This window comes from Micromys minutus (assembly GCF_963924665.1).
Source record: "Micromys minutus genome assembly, chromosome: 1".
NCBI lineage: Eukaryota > Metazoa > Chordata > Mammalia > Rodentia > Muridae > Micromys > Micromys minutus.
In genome coordinates, this window is record NC_137969.1 from 92,878,673 (window position 1) to 92,898,581 (window position 19,909).

Sequence of the window (19,909 nt, forward strand, 5' to 3'; positions counted from 1 at the left end):
CCCTATGGGAAAGAAAGCAAAAGTGTCTGCTTGTAAACATTCAACTAAAGGCTACAACATCCACCTAAAGATGAGGAGCAAAGGTGGCCAACCTAGCAAGCCTCTATGAGGTTTTTCAAAACATATTTGCACAGGAAAACAATGTCCAGTGATCATTTTAAGCTCAAGCACTCTCTGCGGAAAAGCTTTCAGAAGCTGCAGGTAACCATGTGTCCATAGCATATACCCATATACCTGTAACCCCAGCACTTGAAAGGTAGAGACAAAAGAATCAGGAGTTCAAGGTAAGTTTGGGGCTCCATGAGACCATGCCTCAAACCTCCCACACAAAGGCTCTCAGAAACCAAGTGTGACAACAGCATGGACCAATGTGCCTAGAACTCTAGCCCTTGGGAAGCTGGGGCAAGAGTGCTGTAGATTCAACAGCAGCAGGGACTGCGTCAGTTCTAGGCCAGCTTGTGCTACATATCACACAACCTTGTCTCAAAAAAAAAAAAAAAAAAAAAAAAAAAAAAAAAAAAAAAAAACCAGAAAAAAAGAAGGGGCCTTCAAAGCATGCCGCCTAAAGCCAGAACTCTCTGGACACAGCTAGGGAATACATTTAAGGTCTAAATATCATGACTCTGCAGTGCAGGAAAGGACACTATCTAGAAAGTGCAGCAAACAAGCCTGTTTGTTCAAGGGAAAAGATGAATCATTTTCTTTCCAGGCCTATATGAACACTCACCAAACTAATGAGGATAATTACTGTTAGATGCATAACTTAATACCATTTTCCATAAAACTTAGGACTTAAAAGCAATCACGCAATGGGCGAATTACGTCAATGCGGCTTCTTAATAATGATAGAACTGTATGAGGGTGCCACTTGTGAGGTCTTAGGTAAAGATCAATAAACCCTGGCTTTAGTGACTGTGCTATGCTGGCCAGCTGGGATGACGAGCTGGGATGACCAGCTGGGATGACCAGCTGTGACCAAGACAAGGACTTCAGTATTTGGGGCCTCTTTGTCTTCATCTCACCCGGTCTCACCAATATGGCTGCCTGAAGAGAGGAGAGCAGATAAGAAAGGATAGGAGAGAACTCTCTGGCATGACAGGATATTTTGAACCAGGCATGCACACAGTACTACAGTAGGCCACAGTGGATGATAATCACATACTAAAATGCTTCCTAAGGTTTCACTTCAAGGCCCCATTCATGCAGCAGCTAAGGGGATCCAGGGCTTCTGTAATCAACAGTGAGCACAGACCTAGTTACAACTAGAGATTCTTTCACTTCCATTCATGGTGGCTTTCCTCAGTTTTTACTACTCCCAAGACATACTTTTCCCACCCCAAGTCTTCCTTTATATAGAATGAGTCATCTCAACATTTTTAACATGGTGCCAGTTTTTCAACACTTTCAATCAGTTCCACTGAGTTCTACTGAAGGACAGCCAAGCTTCCATCCCAAGCATCAACTATATGACCCCAGATGAAGTCCTGAGAAGTTTAATGTAACACAAGACTCTTCTGTGGCTAAAACTAAATGAAATTAATGCATATAGGACTGTTTATCTAGTGTTTTTAGCCTGTGTGTTTACTAAAATGTTCATCCCAAGTGGTATCAATAGCTGGGTCATGGTGGTGACTACAATAAGAAGATAGCTCCAAGATGCCTTTTGAAATTGCTAGGTTCTTAGTTTTTAGCATCTCTAGAAAAGATTCTAAGTCACCTCTCTCGAGCTTATACCTGCAACATCTCTAGGAAAGATTCTAAGTCATGTCTCTAGAGATTAGACCTGGAATATCTCTAGAAAAGACTCTTAAGTCACATCTCTAGAGATTAGACCTGGTGTAAATGAACACAGATAGTTTTCTTCAGTAGGTAGGAAAATAAACTATTGTCTAAGCCTCTTTATCCTTATGTATAACCAAAAGTAACAGAGACAACAGACCTTATAAGTCTCTCCTCAGGACTAAATGACCTCCAGACACTGCCTGCTGAAAGCCTGTGGCTTCTGTGTGAGTTCAGGATCAGCTAGGACACACGGCAGTCACAAACCTTGCAGTACATCAGTGCTCTACCACAAGAAGATACATTTCTTGCTCATACCAAGTCAAAGTTACTTTTTGGGGCCCCTGTCTTCCTCATTCAGAAATAGGGGCCATTTACAATTACAAGATGAAGCCTACCGTGTGAGGGAAGGAAATGCTAGAGAGCCTCACATGAACACTCCCACGTGAAAGCTGTGTGTGCTGCTTCTGTCCACAATCCCTCTTCCCTTTCGAGGATTCAAGTAAAAGCTAATGACCTTTCTGCAACTATATAACATAGAACCGTTAGGGAAGACACTTCAAAACTAACCTGTTACTGAAAAAAAAAGTAGAAACTATCTCTATGCTGCCAAGACAGCAAAATGTAGGTGGTGAGTGTGCCTGTCAGAGAAGAGACCACATGTCGCCATGGTGAGAATCCAAGCAACATAGCAAAGAAAGACCAGAACAGAAAGTCAGCTTAGCTGGTTTCTTTTTCTGTTCTGTTTGAGAAGGGGTCTCATAGGATGCTAACCTTGAACTTGCTGTGTAACCAAGCTTAACTCCTTACCTCTATGCCTCTGCCTCTTAAGTGTAGGATTACAAGTACAGGCCATCACACCTGTGGGTGTGGTGCTGGGGATGGAATCCAGGGCTTCATGCTTGCTAAGTTAGGGCTCTACCGACAAAGCCCTGTCACTCAGTCTTATTTCAAAGATCAAGTAAACATCTGTGTCATCCTTTTGGATTGTCTTTATGCAATAGTCTATATTAATGTCTAAAAACCTAATGCTGATTTTCTCTTCATTCAAAAAAAAAAAAAAAAAGGCAGAGAAAAAGTTAGTAGGCCTCGACTCAGCAGGAATCCCTTATCCCAACAACTATGTGAGTTTTCCTGCTGCCTGTGCTCCCTGAGGCCACTGAGCATCACTGAAGAGGTTGCCTCACAACACACTACCAACAGCCACCACTGGGCTAAGACACTGAGTGGCCTCCTCGGGCCAACTGGACAAATCTTTCACCAGCATCTTCCTTTGAGTGTGAACCTTCACTTTATTAAGCCATTTTTTGACCAGACACCATGACCAAGTTCTAAAGGGTAGGAGGGAGACAAGTCAATGTGTAGCTTTTTAAATTCAAGTAAGCATATAGAAATGCTTCTCCTGGTATCACAGAAAATTTCATATTCACCTGCTTTCTTCTCTTTCCTCATGAGCTCATATTTCTGTCTCCCAACCCTCTTTTTTTCTTAGTAGGCTTTTCTCTGCTTTGATGAGGTTCAAACTGGCCCAGGTTCTCTGCAGAAATGACTCACAGCCTTAGAGTGAAGTCAGCAAATTCCCAAATACAAACCTGAAGTCAGCCTCTGATGGTGGGAGGGGGAGGGCATGCTCAGTCATCAGATCAACTGATGGGGAAGTCTTGGGCTTCATTTCTGTCCAGCACCCCACTGCAATTGTGAAGGTAGAGGCTGGCATTGGCATGGTCACGTAGTAATGCCAGCTCATGTATCCTGTGAACAGAGAGCAATTGTCATGAGGTGCTGTGTGGCTCTGGACCCTACTCAGTTCTAGTTCTCCTCTCACAGAGCCTGTGGGACCAACTAGTAATGCCTCATCTTTGACACAGGTCATGCCAATGGTTCAAGAGTAATGTTAGTTTTAAGGCAGCTAAGGAGTTCTGGGTCTCTTCTAGAGATCAGATTGAAGCCATCAGCAAGGATAACTGTACAGGTGTTGCTGAAGTGGCCACTTGGTCACAACACAGAAGGGCTCTGGCCTTGGGCTGCCACAGATACAAGAACGCATCCTCTTCTTCTCCATGCCTGGCATGAAAAAGAAAGCACAGCTGATATTTGATGGGAAATGAATAAATGAGGAATGATCACATCTGTGCTGTAACCTAACTATTTTTTAAAATTTTAATTAAAGTCATTCTAAGATGGATACAGTAGGAAAGCATGAGTTTATGGAAAGGAAGTGCCTAGGTTTTGGTCCTGACTTTACAACCAGTTAGCTGAGCAAATGTGGGTCTTACCTTCATCCTTTTATTTAGTCTATCACCCTTTTCCTCCCTGAGCTTATGCAAAGCAAAAGTAGAGAGTTCTGGGTACCAAGGATTCCCACCCCAGCTCAGAATGTATTCTCTACTTGGTCCAGACATTACAGAAGGCTTTTCCCAAATAACTGATTGATAACTTATAATCTTAGGTCTTTCTTACTTAAAAGATAAGGAAATAAGCTTTCTGTTTCCAAAATCTGATCACATCTTCTAATTTAGTATGGCATTCTTATCCAAGTATCTGCTATAAATTGATAGTTCACAGAGTTAGGCATGGTAGTGAGTAACCTTGGCTATATGGAAAGCTTAGTAAATTTGAAAATAGCCCAGGATACACGAGACTTTATCTCAGTGTGTGTGTGTGTGTGTGTGTGTGTAGTGCCAACAGAGGTCAAAAGATAGTATCAAACTGCAGTTACAGATGTGTGAGAGCCACCACATGGTGCTGAGAATCAAATTCAGGACCTCTGCAAGAGCAACAGTGCTCTTAACCACTGAGCCTTGCCTCCAGCTCCTTACATGATTGTTTTTGAAAAGCTTTGATTTAAAAAGAAAAAAAAAAAAGCCCAGGTCTAAACCCAAGGGCTAGGGTTAGTCATGACCTACAGTATTCTTTTGACAATTTATTATGGGTAGCTGGAGGTTTCCTTTCAAAAAAACAAACAAACAAAAAAACAAAAAACTAAACTAAACCCTAAGGACTAGGGATGTAGAGCAGTTGTTAAAAATACTTGCCTTATATACATACACCTATAATCTCTGCTCTGTGAGAAAGAGGCAGGGAGATCAGAAATTCAAGCTTGCTCTTGACTACATACTGAGTTCAGAGCAGCCTGGGCCACATAAGAACTTTGGGATCAGCAGAAGAGCAGCCACACAAAGGCTTTAAATCAGAGGCCTGATGACACAGAAGCTGCAGAGCTGTGATCAGCTGTGGTGAGGCCGACTCATGTGTGCACTCTGAACTGCCAGGCTGTTTCTTAAACTCTCTTCCCAAATCATAACCAACCAAGGAGATTCGAGGCAATGCAGAAAGCTTAGGGTTCAAGACTGAGAGAACAAAGAAGGTATAAACTACACCTGGCAGACAGTGAGCACATAGAACATGTTTAAAAGCACATCATTGGTAAAGAAAAGCTTGATGGGAAAGAAGAAAGACCCAATAAAGGAATGAGAGAAAATATTGAGGTGAAAATATTTCCCAGAGGCTCAAGCAAAATGTCAAATCAAACCAATCCAAACAAAACAACAAGAATAAGGGAGAAGGAAAGCGCAGTTGAGAGGCCCAACACCTATGTGCTAGAATTCCTTCAAAACACAGGGGAGAAAGTAGGAGAGGACTGTCAGCTTACAACTCAAAGTATTCCCCCAAAAGCGAGCACGGGACTCTAGAAAGGACACAAAATACCCAACACAGAATAAGCCACTTATATCAAGAGTAGAGGAAACTGAAGGAGAATAAAGACAAGATCCTACATTTTCAGATACACAGAGCTTAGGAACATCCACCTCTTACATGCCCATATTCTTTGGAAGCTATTAGACTACAGAAGTTTGCTTCAAAAAGAGGCCAGAGAGCAATGAGAATGCCTGCAGACCACACACCCATGGAAGCCAATAAGGAGCCAGAGAGAGCCCTTCAGGAGAACAGGAGACAGAAGTTCAGGGCTGAAAAATATACAGAAGTCCAAGAAAATAGAGTAGGGAGACACCAAAGCACCATTATTAACTCAAAGTAGAAGGAACACACAGAAATGTTACAGCCATAGCTTTCCTACAAGGCTCTGGCTCTTCTCATGCACAAACTCAAAGTATTGACACAGCATGTGTAACGTGACCTACAAGGAGAAGATGGGACACTGGGAAGGCCCAGCTCCGAATAACCAAGCACCTTGAAAATGGTGCAAGGGGGGAACACCAAGTAGTAGAAGTAATTACTTCATTAATTTTTGCCCATAGCTTAGTGCTCAGACACTGTAACACTGTGTTCTATGCTCAGCTTTCTTTTTATTCCTTTTTCTTTTCTTTCTTTTCTTTTCTTCTCCTTCTTCCTTCTTCTTCCTCCTTCCTCCTGCCTCCTTCCTCCTTCTCCTCCTCCTCCTCCTCCTTCTTCTTTTTTTTTTAGAGACAGACATCACTAAGTACCCAGGCTGGCCTTGAGCTAGAGTTCCTTCTGCCTTGGGATCCAGGTAGCTGGGGTTAGAGGTGTGAGCTGGAAGGCCTACCTTAAAGTAGTTATTTCTGAACCAAAGGTAAGATATAATGAGAAGGAGTGAAAAAGTGACTGTTCTTTGGGAAGAAAGTATAATAAAAGCAGCAATTATTTGGCACTTAAATCATGTATTTTAATGTAAAAAATTTTCAATCATTAAAAAGTACTCTCTCTTTTTCTTTTGACTGGCCTTAAACCCACAGTTAAAACTGTTGTCTTAACTAGCCCAGGCCCTGAGACTGCAAAGGAGAGTCACCACACCCAGAGGAAAAACTTTCAGTCTTGAGACACTGTCAAAGTGATAAAATACAACCAAGTAGGAAGAACTTAGAAATGAGGATTGGCAGCGAGACCCACGGCGCCCACCAGGCCTCTCTGCAAGTGCTCAGCATTGAGCTCTGACCTCCTTTACTTCTGTCTGGGAGACGCCTGGGTGTGCAGGTACTATGCAGAAACCACTTCTAAGGTCACGGAGAATGAGAGGGCCAAGCACGTGACCCTCCACCTGGCACTCAAGGTGAGGTAGCGAAGGCATAACGGGACACAGGCACAGGAGCCAAGAGGAGTGGAGATGTGTAGATAAAGTTAGCGGCTACAACACTGTGGAACCTGAAGCGATAGTGAAGGCCACGGCGAACCTGCTGGGGTCCAGCAGAGACAGCTGGGAACACCACTGCTCCCTTGGGTCTTCTCTGAAGTTCAAACAATAGAAAGAATGGTTTGTTTAATGTACTGGGAATCACATTGTTTTTCTATTTTATTCTTTTGGGGGCCATAGGAGCAAAGTGAACACTGTCCCACAACAAGTGCCATGAGGACATCAGAATCTGAGTGTCCGTCTGTGCTCGCAGTTGTGTCTGAAGGGCTGCAGACAGCTCCCTGTAGCAGAGCCATGAAGGCTCTGCATTTTTTTTTTTTTTTTTTTTTTTGGAGAGCTCGCTTAGAAGAGACTATTCTATACTCTTTTAAAACGAGAAGATTTGCTCAGCCCCAAGTGGCATCACAGGGCACGCAGGATGGCTGGCCCTTAGGAATCTAGCTCCAAAGGTCTTGGGTGATTTATAGAACTTATAGAGAGCAGCTTCTTAAGAACCCCTGTCCCAATCTTGAGCAATGTTTGAGCCAGCCTTGGACTATGGGGGAACTTTTTGTGTCCTGGAAAGGGCTTTCAACGTGGACTATGAAGGCATCTCCAGAACTCTCACGGGAAACCAAAAGCTATTCTGTGTTGCTCTTTAGCTAGCGTATTGTGAGTCTTGCAAATCTACTTACATCCAGGGAAGCACTGCCTGGTAACAGGGCATGTATTAGGAGAGCCTGCTATCTGCACTCAGCCTTCCTTGTAGGCAGAACTGATGAGGGTTTATTTCTTTACAGTAAGCACGGGTCAGTGCTGCCTCTGGACACTAAGGGTCCAGTTCCTGCTCTACTCCTGCTAGCTGGAGCATGTTAGTGTCTCTGGATACCTCGCAGGCACTAGAGGAACAATTGTAATGCCTGCCTCACAGAATCATGCCAGGAATAAAGTGGATAAGCAGGTAGGAGTGGTGAGGCACAGTGCTGACCACAGCGTTTGTCCCTGTCATTGTCACTGGGCTGTCATCATCTGAACCACTCTGCTCTATGGCTGCCTCTCCCAGCCAGCCATTCGGATGACTTTTCTAGAGGCACAAGCAGGATGTTTGAAGGAATGGCTGCCACATGTGCCCTGAAACCATGACCTGATGAGGCCCACGTTTGGGGTTTAAGGTTGAATGACATCCAAACGCAGTGCAAACAAAGGGAGCCGTTTAAGGAGAGTGACAGCCCAAAGGGGGCACCCTGCATGACTTCATACGGAATGGGCCATTTGGAGACTATTTAAGGCTGTTACTTTCAGTGAGCTGTCCTCCACAAAACAGACAGTGAATGCCTTCATTTACCCTTTTATCCAATTCACTTGTACCCCACCCCTCACGGGACCAGCTGCAAAACAAAGAAAACACACTGTACCTACATTAGCCCAAAGTTTTTCCTCTGTGGAAGCCAGAAGCCCGTCATAGCCCTGGATGACTTCATAGCCAGGCCTGGACTCATTAACAAGGCAGCAGAGATGGGGGCTATGGAGACAACCAAAGTTAATGGCACTCCCTTCTCTGACTTGAACAGCCAAGCTCACCCTCCCTTTCACACGGATTCTATAACTGTGGGTTTATGAGCCCTCCTCTAGCAGAGCCCAGAACTCTTTATACTGTTTACCCCATAGTTCTTAAGGTAGAACTATTTTGAGGTTTATTTCAATAATCTCACAAGACTGTTGTGCCATGAGACATCTGTCTTACGAACACGATAGCAGCTACAGTGAGACCCAAATAAACATTTTCATCTTCAAAACAGGAATAAAAATTCCCTTAGAGATAACTGGATTTTGAAAGAATAACAGGACATGAAAGGGGCTGATTTTCAGGTCAAAGGAGAGGATCTACAAAGTTGGTTTTGTTCCAGATGCAGCTCAGCTACTGAGTACCCATGTAAGCGTGCAGAGCTCTGGGTTTGATGCCCACCACACCAAATACATCACAATGAGGATTTACTTCTGGAAGGAAGTGCACCATAACTTAGAAATGCTAACACCATCACCCGAGTCACTGTTTTATTCATTGCTCTAGAAACTGTTCTCAGAACAGCTTTGGAGACTCTCTTCATAAGGAGGTAGTTAAGGTACGAGTGAGGAGAAGCAAAGATGACAAGGAGTCAGCCTCAGCTCGGTGGGTGAGAACAGGGGAGCAATGGAAGGTGAACGTGACTTTGTGTCTTACACGTATGAACACTGCACTGTTTGAGACAGGCATTCTTATAAAATGAAAAAATTAGAAAATCAAAGTCCTGTAGTCACATTTTGGTCATACCAAATTAGCAATAGTAAACTAATGTAGTATATGGGTAGTCAAGTCCTGCATACCTGGTACATCACCCCACTTCTGCACAGGCAAGAATGCCTGATATTTAAAGAGTTAGTGGCCAAAGGTTGTTGTTAAATTGGCAAAGTGCTTGCCTTGCACATAGAAAAACTAAACTGGCTAAATCCCCAGCACCTCGTAAACAGGGTGTGGTGGTGCACACTTGCAATGTGAGCACCTGGGAGGTAAAGGCAGGACACAAATTCAAGATCATGATTGGGTGCACAGCAAGCTTGAGGCTAGCTTGGTCAACATGAGATCTTCTCTCAATTAAAAAAAAAACAACAAAAATAAGAATTAATAAACACAAGCCAGTTTAAGGCCAGCCAGATACATGGGTTTAAAAAGAATTTTTTTCTCTGAAAATTTAAAAAGTGAAGTCTTTTGTAAAATCTTCCTGCTGGAAGAACTCATGGAACCACGGAAGCTTTCTGCTGCAGAGTAGACAAACAGAATGAAACCCTCAGTGATGTCTAGTGAGTGTGCTCTCATGGACATATCATGTTTCTTTCCCCGGATCTAATATATTTCCTACCTTAAGACTGTTTCTCTAGCCACAGTCCCTTCTTCAGAACTTACTGACCAAACTATTCCATGTGGCAGCAATGCTTTGGGAACATCATTAAAAATGCAAGCTGTATAGGAATACGTGAATTTATAAGTATATGATAACTATGAATATCACAGAAACATGTGTACATGTTTTTCTCCCCACTTCATTGTCCCCCCCATGGTATCCTTCTCCGTCCCCACATGCTTTGGCAAACCCCAGAGTCCTTCCAGTTCCTCCTGAGACGCTGAGTTTACATGACCTACTTTATGAGCAATTGGAACCTCTGGCACAGCCTTGCCCACATCGGTCTTGCTCACTGTTATTCGAGAGCTGAACCTGCCATCAGGTGAGCCGGTGCCCACCAGCCTTCTCTAACCAGGCCAGACAATGGCCTCACAGGCCAATGACACCCTACAAGGAGGTCTCAGGTCTCTCTCTTTGCTGGGAGGATAGCCCTGGACACAGGAGACCAGGAGAGAATAACCTTCAAAGGTAAAAGAGCGCCACCTGCTGAAGTGACAGGTTCTGTGTAGATCGTGAGTGTCCCATGGTTTCAAGGCTTCCCTTGAGGAAGACTGGCTTGCAGTCTACCAGATCTGGATGCACATGACTATAAAGCAGGTGAGTAGCTCCCCTGAAACACAAAAGACATCAGTGGGCTGAACACCACCTTTCCAGATGGTTGGTCAGAAGAGAAACACTAATGCCCTGCATGCAAACATTCATAAATGTCTAATCCAAGACAAATTTTTACACCAGTGAGAATGGGCAAATGAAATATACGCTGGCAGAAGCACTGTGGTCCAGAAGGGAAAAATCCCTAAGTTCTACACACTGTGTGTATACTGAACAGAGCAAGGAGGCAAGCAAGCTAGTGAACAACAGTGCACAGAAGGAAAATACTGGAATGTATTTAAGACATCATCTGAGTTCATACGAGCAATAGAAGAGCCAAACACAACCCTGGCTTGAATGTAGCTGACTACTGGAAATGAACACGTTTAGTATGTAGTATAGTCTCAAAGCATGCCCACCCCACCTCTTCATAGCATCCAAATGCACTACCGAGGTTCTAGCTCCAAAACTAGGACACTTTCTCTACTTTGCATTTCCTTTTGTGGGGAAAGTACTTAATCATAACCACCTCCCGTGACTTGTTATTTACTGTCTTTTCACATGGAGAGAATGTGGAGCATTCTCAACACAGCTGTTTATTTTGAGCCATCAAAACGGGGACGGGGGAGTTGGCTTTTAGTCTGGGAGAGTCTGGCTCCTTAACCATTTTTCCTGGAATTTCTCAGTCACGAGGAAGAGACTGTCAGAGAGCTGGCGTATTACACAGTCCAGACAGAAAGTAGCATTTTGCATAAAATGATGTATCGTTCATACCCCTTAGTTTTGAAAAAAGGGAGGGGGGCAAAGATCCTAGAAAAAGAATTAATTTGAGGAAGTAGGAATATGCCAAACTAGATTTATAAAAATAAAATCAGGGGGCTGGAGAGATGGCTCAGAAACTAAGAACACACACTGCTCTTGGAGGTGCCAAGGTTGGTTCCTAGCACCCACATTCAGGGGCTCACAATTACCTAAGCTCCAGCTCCGGAGGATCTGATGCCCTCTTCTGGCCTGTGCTCACACTACACTCAAGCAAACAAAAAAATCTTTAAGAAACAAAAATTACTGGAGGAAAGTGATAGCATACTGATTTTTTTCTTTATTTTTTTTTTAACATGTAGTGATAGAAACCAGCAACTGGGAAAGCAGTGAACATGGAATCGCCTCTGTCATCTCCCATGTGGTTTTAAATGCCCCTTGCCAGAGCTGCTTCCGCCTGATTTCACAGGCCATATTTGGTGGATAGATTTCTGAGTCTTGTTCAACACAAGGCATAGCAGGTAGACACAGAAAGACCAGCATAGCACAACAGGTAACATTTCTGCCAAAATGGCTTCAGGCTGAGGGAGGTGAGTAGGAAAATGAGTTAAACAAGTTCATCTGTGGCCTTTCTGGGGAAAAGAAGAATAATGACTACTTAGCTAATAAAACTCTTATGATGCTCATTGCCCAACAGCCCCTTACCATTAACGTTCTTTTTAAAAACCATCAGGAGAAATGGTTTCCTCATGGAACATGGGCTCAGAGGGCTGGCTCTCTTCTGACTTTTGTTCCTTGCTGAATGGCTGATGCCATTTCTCCCAGGGGCTCCCAGGATGAGCCTGGCTCCCAACTTACTGAGAGCCTTCTCAGCAAGCCAGCTGGTGTCTGGTAAATGCACTAATGGGGCTGATGGAGTGTCACTGTGATGGGCAGGATTGTATTGCTCATGCTTCCAGAGACTGTACGCAGCAGAGTTGGGGACCCAGAGGGCAGGCCTAGAGGGAACACCACCATCTCCTACCTTTCATCTGAAGCCCAGAGGCACAGTGTGAATCTGCCCATACTCCGTAACCACCATGAGCTTTGGCAATATGGTTTCCTGCTCGACCTTTGATAAACTTCAGTTGTGGGGAGAGTTCTTTCTCCCTGTCTACCTTAATTGGTCTTCAGGTTGGGCTAGTAAATGTTTTGTGATACAGGCTGGGTTGTAAGTAGTGTGAACATCAAACCTCAGTGAGCATCTTTGTATGAAAACATTGCCCTCACCTGGAATTCTAAAGAAGAGAAAAGGCCCACAATATTCCTGAGAGTGTGAAATTTTTCTGTGAAATGTTAAGTTTAATAATTTCTCTGGATTTCATGGCTGGGCTGAGTCTTGCTGTACAGTCTTGACTCAAACTCTTGTTCCTCCTACCCCAGCTTCCCAATTATTCTTAATTGTTAATAATGATCTTTAAATACACAGACTGAAAGAAGGCAAATGGGGAAGAAATCTTTTGGTGAAGGAGTAGAGAAAAGGCTCTGTTCCTGTGAGCTGTCCTTGCAAACACTCACCTATGTTTGGAAGAAGCCCCAGGCAGCAGTTATAATCCAATGAGACTCATTTACAAAACCAAGCAGTGAAGAGAGCTGGCCAGTGGGCTGCAGTTTGCTGACCTCTGAAAGCATGCAGGCCTAAGTGGGTGTTAGGTTTCTGGAAGCTCAACCTGGATGTGGGGGGGGGGGGGGGGTTCAGGAGGGCAGATAAAAGCCAGCCTTCCTCAGGGACCTGTGAAGAAGCTTTCTATTCCTAGAAGGAGCCCCCCCCCAGCTTCTCATCCTCCTTACAGTCAGAATAATGTGTCCTCCCCCCTGCACACTCCCCCTGCTCTCTCTCACACACCACTCCCATCTCTCCCTCACTCCCTGTCCCCCATCTCTCACTCCCTGTCCCCCATCTCTCACTCACTCCCTACCCCCATCTCTCACACACCCCTCCCATCTCTCACTCCCTCCCTCTCCTCCATCTCTCACATACTCTGTCTCACATCTCTCACTCACTCCCTGTCCCCATCTCTCACTCACTCCCTGTCCCCATCTCTCACTCACTCCCTGTCCCCATCTCTCACTCACTCCCTGTCCCCATCTCTCACTCACTCCCTGTCCCCATCTCTCACTCACTCCCTGTCCCCATCTCTCACTCACTCCCTGTCCCCATCTCTCACTCACTCCCTGTCCCCATCTCTCACTCACTCCCTGTCCCCCATCTCTCACTCACTCCCTATCCCCATCTCTCACTCACTGCCTCTCCCCCATCTCTCACTCACTGCCTCTCCCCCATCTCTCACTCACTGCCTCTCCCCCATCTCTCACTCACTGCCTCTCCCCCATCTCTCACTCACTGCCTCTCCCCCATCTCTCACTCACTGCCTCTCCCCCATCTCTCACTCACTGCCTCTCCCCCATCTCTCACTCACTCCCTATCCCCATCTCTCACTCACTGCATCTCCCCCATCTCTCACTCACTGCCTCTCCCCCATCTCTCACTCACTCCCTGTCCCCATCTCTCACTCACTGCCTCTCCCCCATCTCTCACTCACTCCCTGTCCCCATCTCTCACTCCCCATCTCTCACACACTCCCTGTCCCCCCTCTAACTCCTCCCCCCCAATCTCTCCCACTCTCCTGGCTGTGCTCTATCTCTTGCTATTGTTACCTCTCTCTCCAGTTTCTCTAGCCCTGGCCATATCCAGTCTGCTCTCTTCTCTCTGCTCTAGACTCTTCCAGAAGCCTCTCAATATTTCCATTCTCTTACCTACAATAAAAACCACTCCCCTCATGGAATAATCATGTTGGCAGTTTCTTTATTGTGCACCCTCAGCATGCAACCATCATCTTGTTCAATGATCTCCACACTCACATGCACAGTAATGCACATGACCACACAGGTATAGATGGGACCTTTAGCTACCGAGAAAAACATTAAAATGACGATTTTGCCTGAGGAAATGCCAAAAAAGATGCTGGGAAGAAGGTTCAGTGGGAACTTTCCCATGAGCATGATCACCAGCACCCACATAAAGAGCCAAGCACATCATTTGTTTAAAACAAAGGAAGGGCAAGAGAACTAGAGAAAGAATGGCAGGAGGCAAGTGGTGAGGGGGAAGGTGTAACACAGGAGGTGTGCGCTTAATGAGACTGGAAAGAAGGGCACACAGAAGGAAAAGTGGAGAGTAGAGTAAGACTAAGAATGTCTGGAAATGCCACAAGGAGCCATTTATTTACCTAAGTTACATACAGTACATTGAAGTCTATGTGTGTACATTTATAGTTTAAATGAAGCTACCCCACTTGGTCAGACAGTTCTCTGCTCTAGAGCTGCAGCAGGAAAAACCTGCTTCCAAGCTGTTGAGCAGGGTTGTTAAAGAGACTCCCAAAACATCCCAGGCTATTGCTCTTGCCCTTGCTTACCTCCCAGATATGGAAGGTCAGTCCCTATTGCTGAGAACATCATGCCCTTTGAACACAGGACCAGAGGACATGTTTTCATAGCACCAGGGGTACCGCACAAGCTTCCAGAGGAGATAATCAATGAATAGTCCTATTCAACTATGACATTTATAAGCCAAAACAGTGCCCAGCATGACCATAACCCTGAAGGTGCAATATTAATTAGCAAACATACCTCAGCAATAACCAACAGCTCTTTAATTAGAGTTAAAGTATATTCAACAGACAGAAAATCATGCCTGGTACTAGAGACCTGGCCAACTTATATGGGGCTGGTAACGTTATAGGTCTCAGAGGAGAAGCTACTGCCACCCACAGGTAAACACAGCTCTCACTCCTCATTAAAGAAACTCCTATAGGCAATAATAGATGGGCACACTGTAGAAAACCACAAACAATCAAAAATGCACAGAACAAGGTATCATAGGGTACCCAGCACCAGTGGATATATCTACAATGTAGCTCCTCCAAGGAACTCAAGAGAATACTGCAGAACAGAGGCAGAAAGACTGACTGTAAAAGCCAAATGACTACAAAATCTTCTGGGAGATGTGTCTCCTGGAAATGATGGGAAGCTTCACCCATAATACCTCAACAATATGGCTTCCTAAGCTGTATGAAGTATGATGCCAATAGACATACTAACAGAGGGGTTGGGGAATCTCACAGCCTCTCCCTCTCCCATAGACAAAGAAGTACAGGATTAATGACTACTATGGGCAGGAGAAATACTCTTTCTAGGGATACTCCCCTCCCCACCAACTGCTTATTCTGATCCCTGAAATTATAGATATAAAATAGCACTACACAGGCCGAACACACTGCATGTGTGCATGTAATAACAGCAACTGGAGCAGAAGCCATGGGTTCAAAAGGGAGTAAAAAGGGAAACATGGGAGGAGTGGGAAAAGAGAAAGGGGAAAGTAATTACTTACATTTTAATTTTTAAGAGTTTTTAAATGTGAAGAACAGGTCTACACACACACATTCACAGTCATACACACTCGTACATTACACACACAAACACACATTCACAACTCATATACACTACATACACAGAAACACACATTCACAAACTCATGAACATTCTTACACTACACACATAATCACAAACTCACATATACTCTTATACTACACACACTCAAACACACACATTCCCAAACTCATACACACTCATACACTACACAGACACAAACAACACACATATTCACAAACTCATGAATTCTCATACACTATACACACAAACACATGCACATTCACAAACTCATTTACAACACACAAACATACATTCACAAACTCACACACACTCACACACTACACACACAAACACACACATTCACAAATTCAAGCAGACTCATACACTACACACAAAACATGTGCACACTCACAAACATATACATTCATGTACTACACACAAACACTCACAATTTAATACACATCATACACTATACACGAAAAGAAAAATAGAAGGCAAATAGTATCAAAGCATGTCTGAGAAGCAAAGGTTCTTAAGCAAACTGAAGGAAAGTCACTGAGAAGTGAGAATCACATAGTTCAGGGTAGGACAGGTGTCTAAATATATATACAAGCAGAGCACACAGAGAGACATACAGCCACACACACAGACAGACCACTACACACACACTATACACATCTTTCTTGATCCACATTCCTATTATGAGTGCAATTTCATTTTAGCAAATCTTAGTCCCTGCATCAAACTTAACTTGTTGGTTTAAATTTTAGTAACTTAGTAAACAAGTGTAATTTGATTTGGCGCTATAGTTGTGTAAAAGTTACAATAGGTTTCTGTTTTAAAAATATCATTCCAATATCTATAATTGAATGCCATCTGTACTGGCTGTTTTGTGTCAACTTGACACAAGCTTAAGGAGCTTATCATGGCTCCTTTCTCCATGAGGAAATGTCTCCATGAGATCCAGCTGTAAGGCATTTTCTCAGCTGTAAGGCATTGATCAAGGGGGGAGGGCCCAGCCCATTGTGGGTGGTGCCATCCCTGGGCTGGTAGACCTGGGTTCTATAAGAAAGCAGGCTGAGCAAGCCAGGGGAAGCAAGCCAGTAAGTGACATCCCTCCATGGCCTCTTCATCAGCTCCTGCTTCCTGACCTGCTTGAGTTCCAGTCCTGACTTCCTTTGGTGATGAACAGCAATATGGAAGTGTAAGCTGAATAAATCCTTTCCTCCCCAACTTGCTTCTTGGTCATGATGTTTGTGCAGGAATAGAAACCCCAACTAAGACACCATCTAAAATCTAGTTATTAAAATATTCTAACATCTACTCAGTCAGCTCTGGTAAATGGGGAGCTTTCCTTTTCCGAGAGTAAAATAAGGCTGTAGAGATGGCTCATCTAAGAACACTGGATGTTCTTGCAGAGCACCTGAGTTGATTCCCAGCACTGACAAGGCAGATCACAATTGTCTCTAGTTGCAGTTCCAGGGGATAGGACACCTTAGTCTGGCCTTTGCAGGCAAAAAAAAAAAAAAAAAAAAAAAAAAAAAAAAAAAAATGCAGGCAAATGTTCATACACATAAAATTTTAAAAAAATACATCTTTTAGAGAAAAAGAAAACTAATGGTCATGTTTGAAAAGCAGAGCTGGGCACATGGTGTCTTGTTGGTGTCAGGAGTGGCACAGGTATGAATGAAAGTGTGCAGGGGTGAGGGGAGGAGGTTGTGAGAGACACAAGCATCTTGGGAGGCTTAGCTACCAGGGGAAGCTGCTATGGAGATGCCCAGGTGTCAGTGTTTTTCTAGAGACGATAGGATTTCATGTACTAGATCAGTTCTGAACTGTGAATCCCACACACATAGATGGGGAGAAGAAGAGCCCAAACAAATCAAGTTGAACTTCATAATGCAACTGTCAACAAGACATCACAGCTGGGAATGTCAGTTAACTTCCCGCTGCTGAAGTGAGAGAGGGTTTCAGCCACATGCAGATGGGCGGGAAGAAAACCGGAACTCAGTATGTGGACATCCTGTCTGCTGGTGAGTGCCAGAGTGAATCCTGAGGCAAATATACTGCGGCCTCAAAGTACATTAGACACACTCTAAACACTCAGAGGAAGAACCAACCCTGTGGTAATTCATTATAGAAACTAAAGTCAAATTAACAAAATGGACACAAGGAGACATAATTTCTATATACTCACAGCACCAGGCCAACACATTCTTATGACAAACTGGGATCTAAGAACCACAGGGTTTTTTAAAATAAAATATGGAAATGTCACATCCTTTCTATCTCAAATGGAGTCTCTAAAGAACAAAAGTATCATTCCTGAAAAGTCAGTGGTACATGGTATAAGCCAAGGACACAGCTGTGCAGAGCTCTTGTCTGTTGAGGTCCCACCAACACTGTAAGGCAAGCTTTGTAGATTAACTAACTGTCTAGAGCATTAGACAAAGAGTTCTCATAATCTCTACAGCCAAAAGACATACATTTAAAACCTCCAATGACCTGTGCAGACACTGTTCAAATTAAAACGTAAGAGTGAGCATTAAGTGCACAGAAATTCTCAACATCATTAGCTATCAAGGAAACTTGAACTTCATACTGACTAGAGGGCTAACTTCAAAGACTGATTGTGCTAAGCACTGGCAATGACAAACAACCAGAGCTCTCAGATGCTGCTAGCAAGAATACAAAACCACGAGAATACTTGTGACAGGACCTGGCAGATCATGAACCCCCAAATGGATACTTGTCACATGATCTAGCAAATCTACTCTGGGAACCCACCCAGGAGAATTGTAAGTCTTGTCTACAAATAAATAAATAAATAAAAAAGTCAAAAATGTGAACATGGTAGCTTCATTTCTGAACTGTCCCCAAATAGTCTACATAGGTAAGTGGATGAAATGTGCCTCCTTCATCTAAGAATTCTCTGTGGATTAGAGACTGACTCACAGGAGCACCATGCTGAGTTAGAGCTGGGCCACAGGAAGACACAGCAGAGCTAATCTCTGGAGATGGAAATGGGGACAGTGACCCTAGTAAGGACTAGAAGGAGCGGGTGCACGAGGTTCTTCCTAGGTGACAGGAATGTCCTGTGCTACCACAGGGTGGTGTCTAATCATGCAGTGGCCAGAGCTCATTGAGCAATATAGTTTAAAGAACTCATTCTGCATAGCTAACTCACATTGCATCACAACTGATTAGAAAGATCTAAAGTTTGAACTTCATAAAATTTGAGAGCCCCAAGAGCATGTAGGCAGCAATGTCAGGCATCTTTCAACATTAAACTTTGACATACGACTCCTCCTCAGAAATGCCACATTAGCACTTGTCTTACAAAGAAAAGCAGTGGAGCAGAAAGTGTTCATTCATCTAAGGCTGGGTGCAGAGTCCACAGCATAGTGAGAGCACTTGGGAGGCAGAGGCAGGAGGACCACAGAAGCTCAAAGTCAGCCAGCACCCTTCATCCAGCCCTTACTTGAAGAAAAGGCTAATGTCGAGCCAAGAGTTGTTCGTAAGTGAACACATTTCAAGTCCAATAATGAGCACACTTATATAATGAACTACAGACCTTCTTTTGGAGAAAATAAAAAATTATGACGGGAAAACAATTTAAACTTAAGAGATCAAGAATGAAAAATCAGATTAAACATGTATTCAAAGGATGGTTTGAAACTGAGTGAAATGTGAAACGGTTAACAGCAATTCCTAAAGACATGATACGCAGCAAGATATACAAGAACATGCACTTAAGTCCCATTGTACTAAATCTCTCTCCTCTAAAGGGACATCAGCACACATATTTGCAATTCCCTCGAAAAGCTAAAAGTGAAGCCACCTTGGCTCCTCTGAGGCTGGGCTATCAGCAAGCCAAGGAGGAGTAGGGAGGATGTGGGCGGGCTGGGGCAGCACTCGGCTGATAGAGGGCTTTGCCTACCCTACCAAGGTACGAAGCAAGCTTTAGGGTAGTGGAGGACACATGAGTCCCTGTGTCAAAGCGTGTGGTACAGGCACTGAAACCAGCACTTGAGAAATGGGACCTCATGAAGCTAAAATGAAGGCTGCACAGAATGGAAAAAAACCTTCGAGAACTGTACATCTGCAAAGGGTTAACATTCAGCATATACAAAGAACTGGAAAAAAAAATCAAACACCAACTGGGAGGTTTGTGCCCAATTTAAAACTGGGGCATGGAATTAAACAGAGTTCTCAAAAAAAAAAAAAAAAAAAAAAGAAAAGAAAGAAAAAGAAAAGAGAGGGAGGGAGGGAGGGAGGGAGGGAG

The 19,909-nt window shown here is 43.9% G+C and overlaps 1 protein-coding gene across 1 annotated transcript in view; it reads right to left on the reverse strand.

Annotated features, from left to right (window-relative positions):
- AOPEP (aminopeptidase O (putative)) overlaps positions 1–19,909 on the reverse strand; it is a gene marked incomplete at its 5' end in the record, with an annotated part of 246,495 nt that overhangs the window by 209,571 nt on the left and 17,015 nt on the right. The window contains one exon of the mRNA XM_080931953.1: positions 3,372–3,531. Coding sequence (XP_080788079.1) covers positions 3,372–3,531 — 160 coding nt within the window. The remainder of the gene's footprint in view (positions 1–3,371; positions 3,532–19,909) is intronic.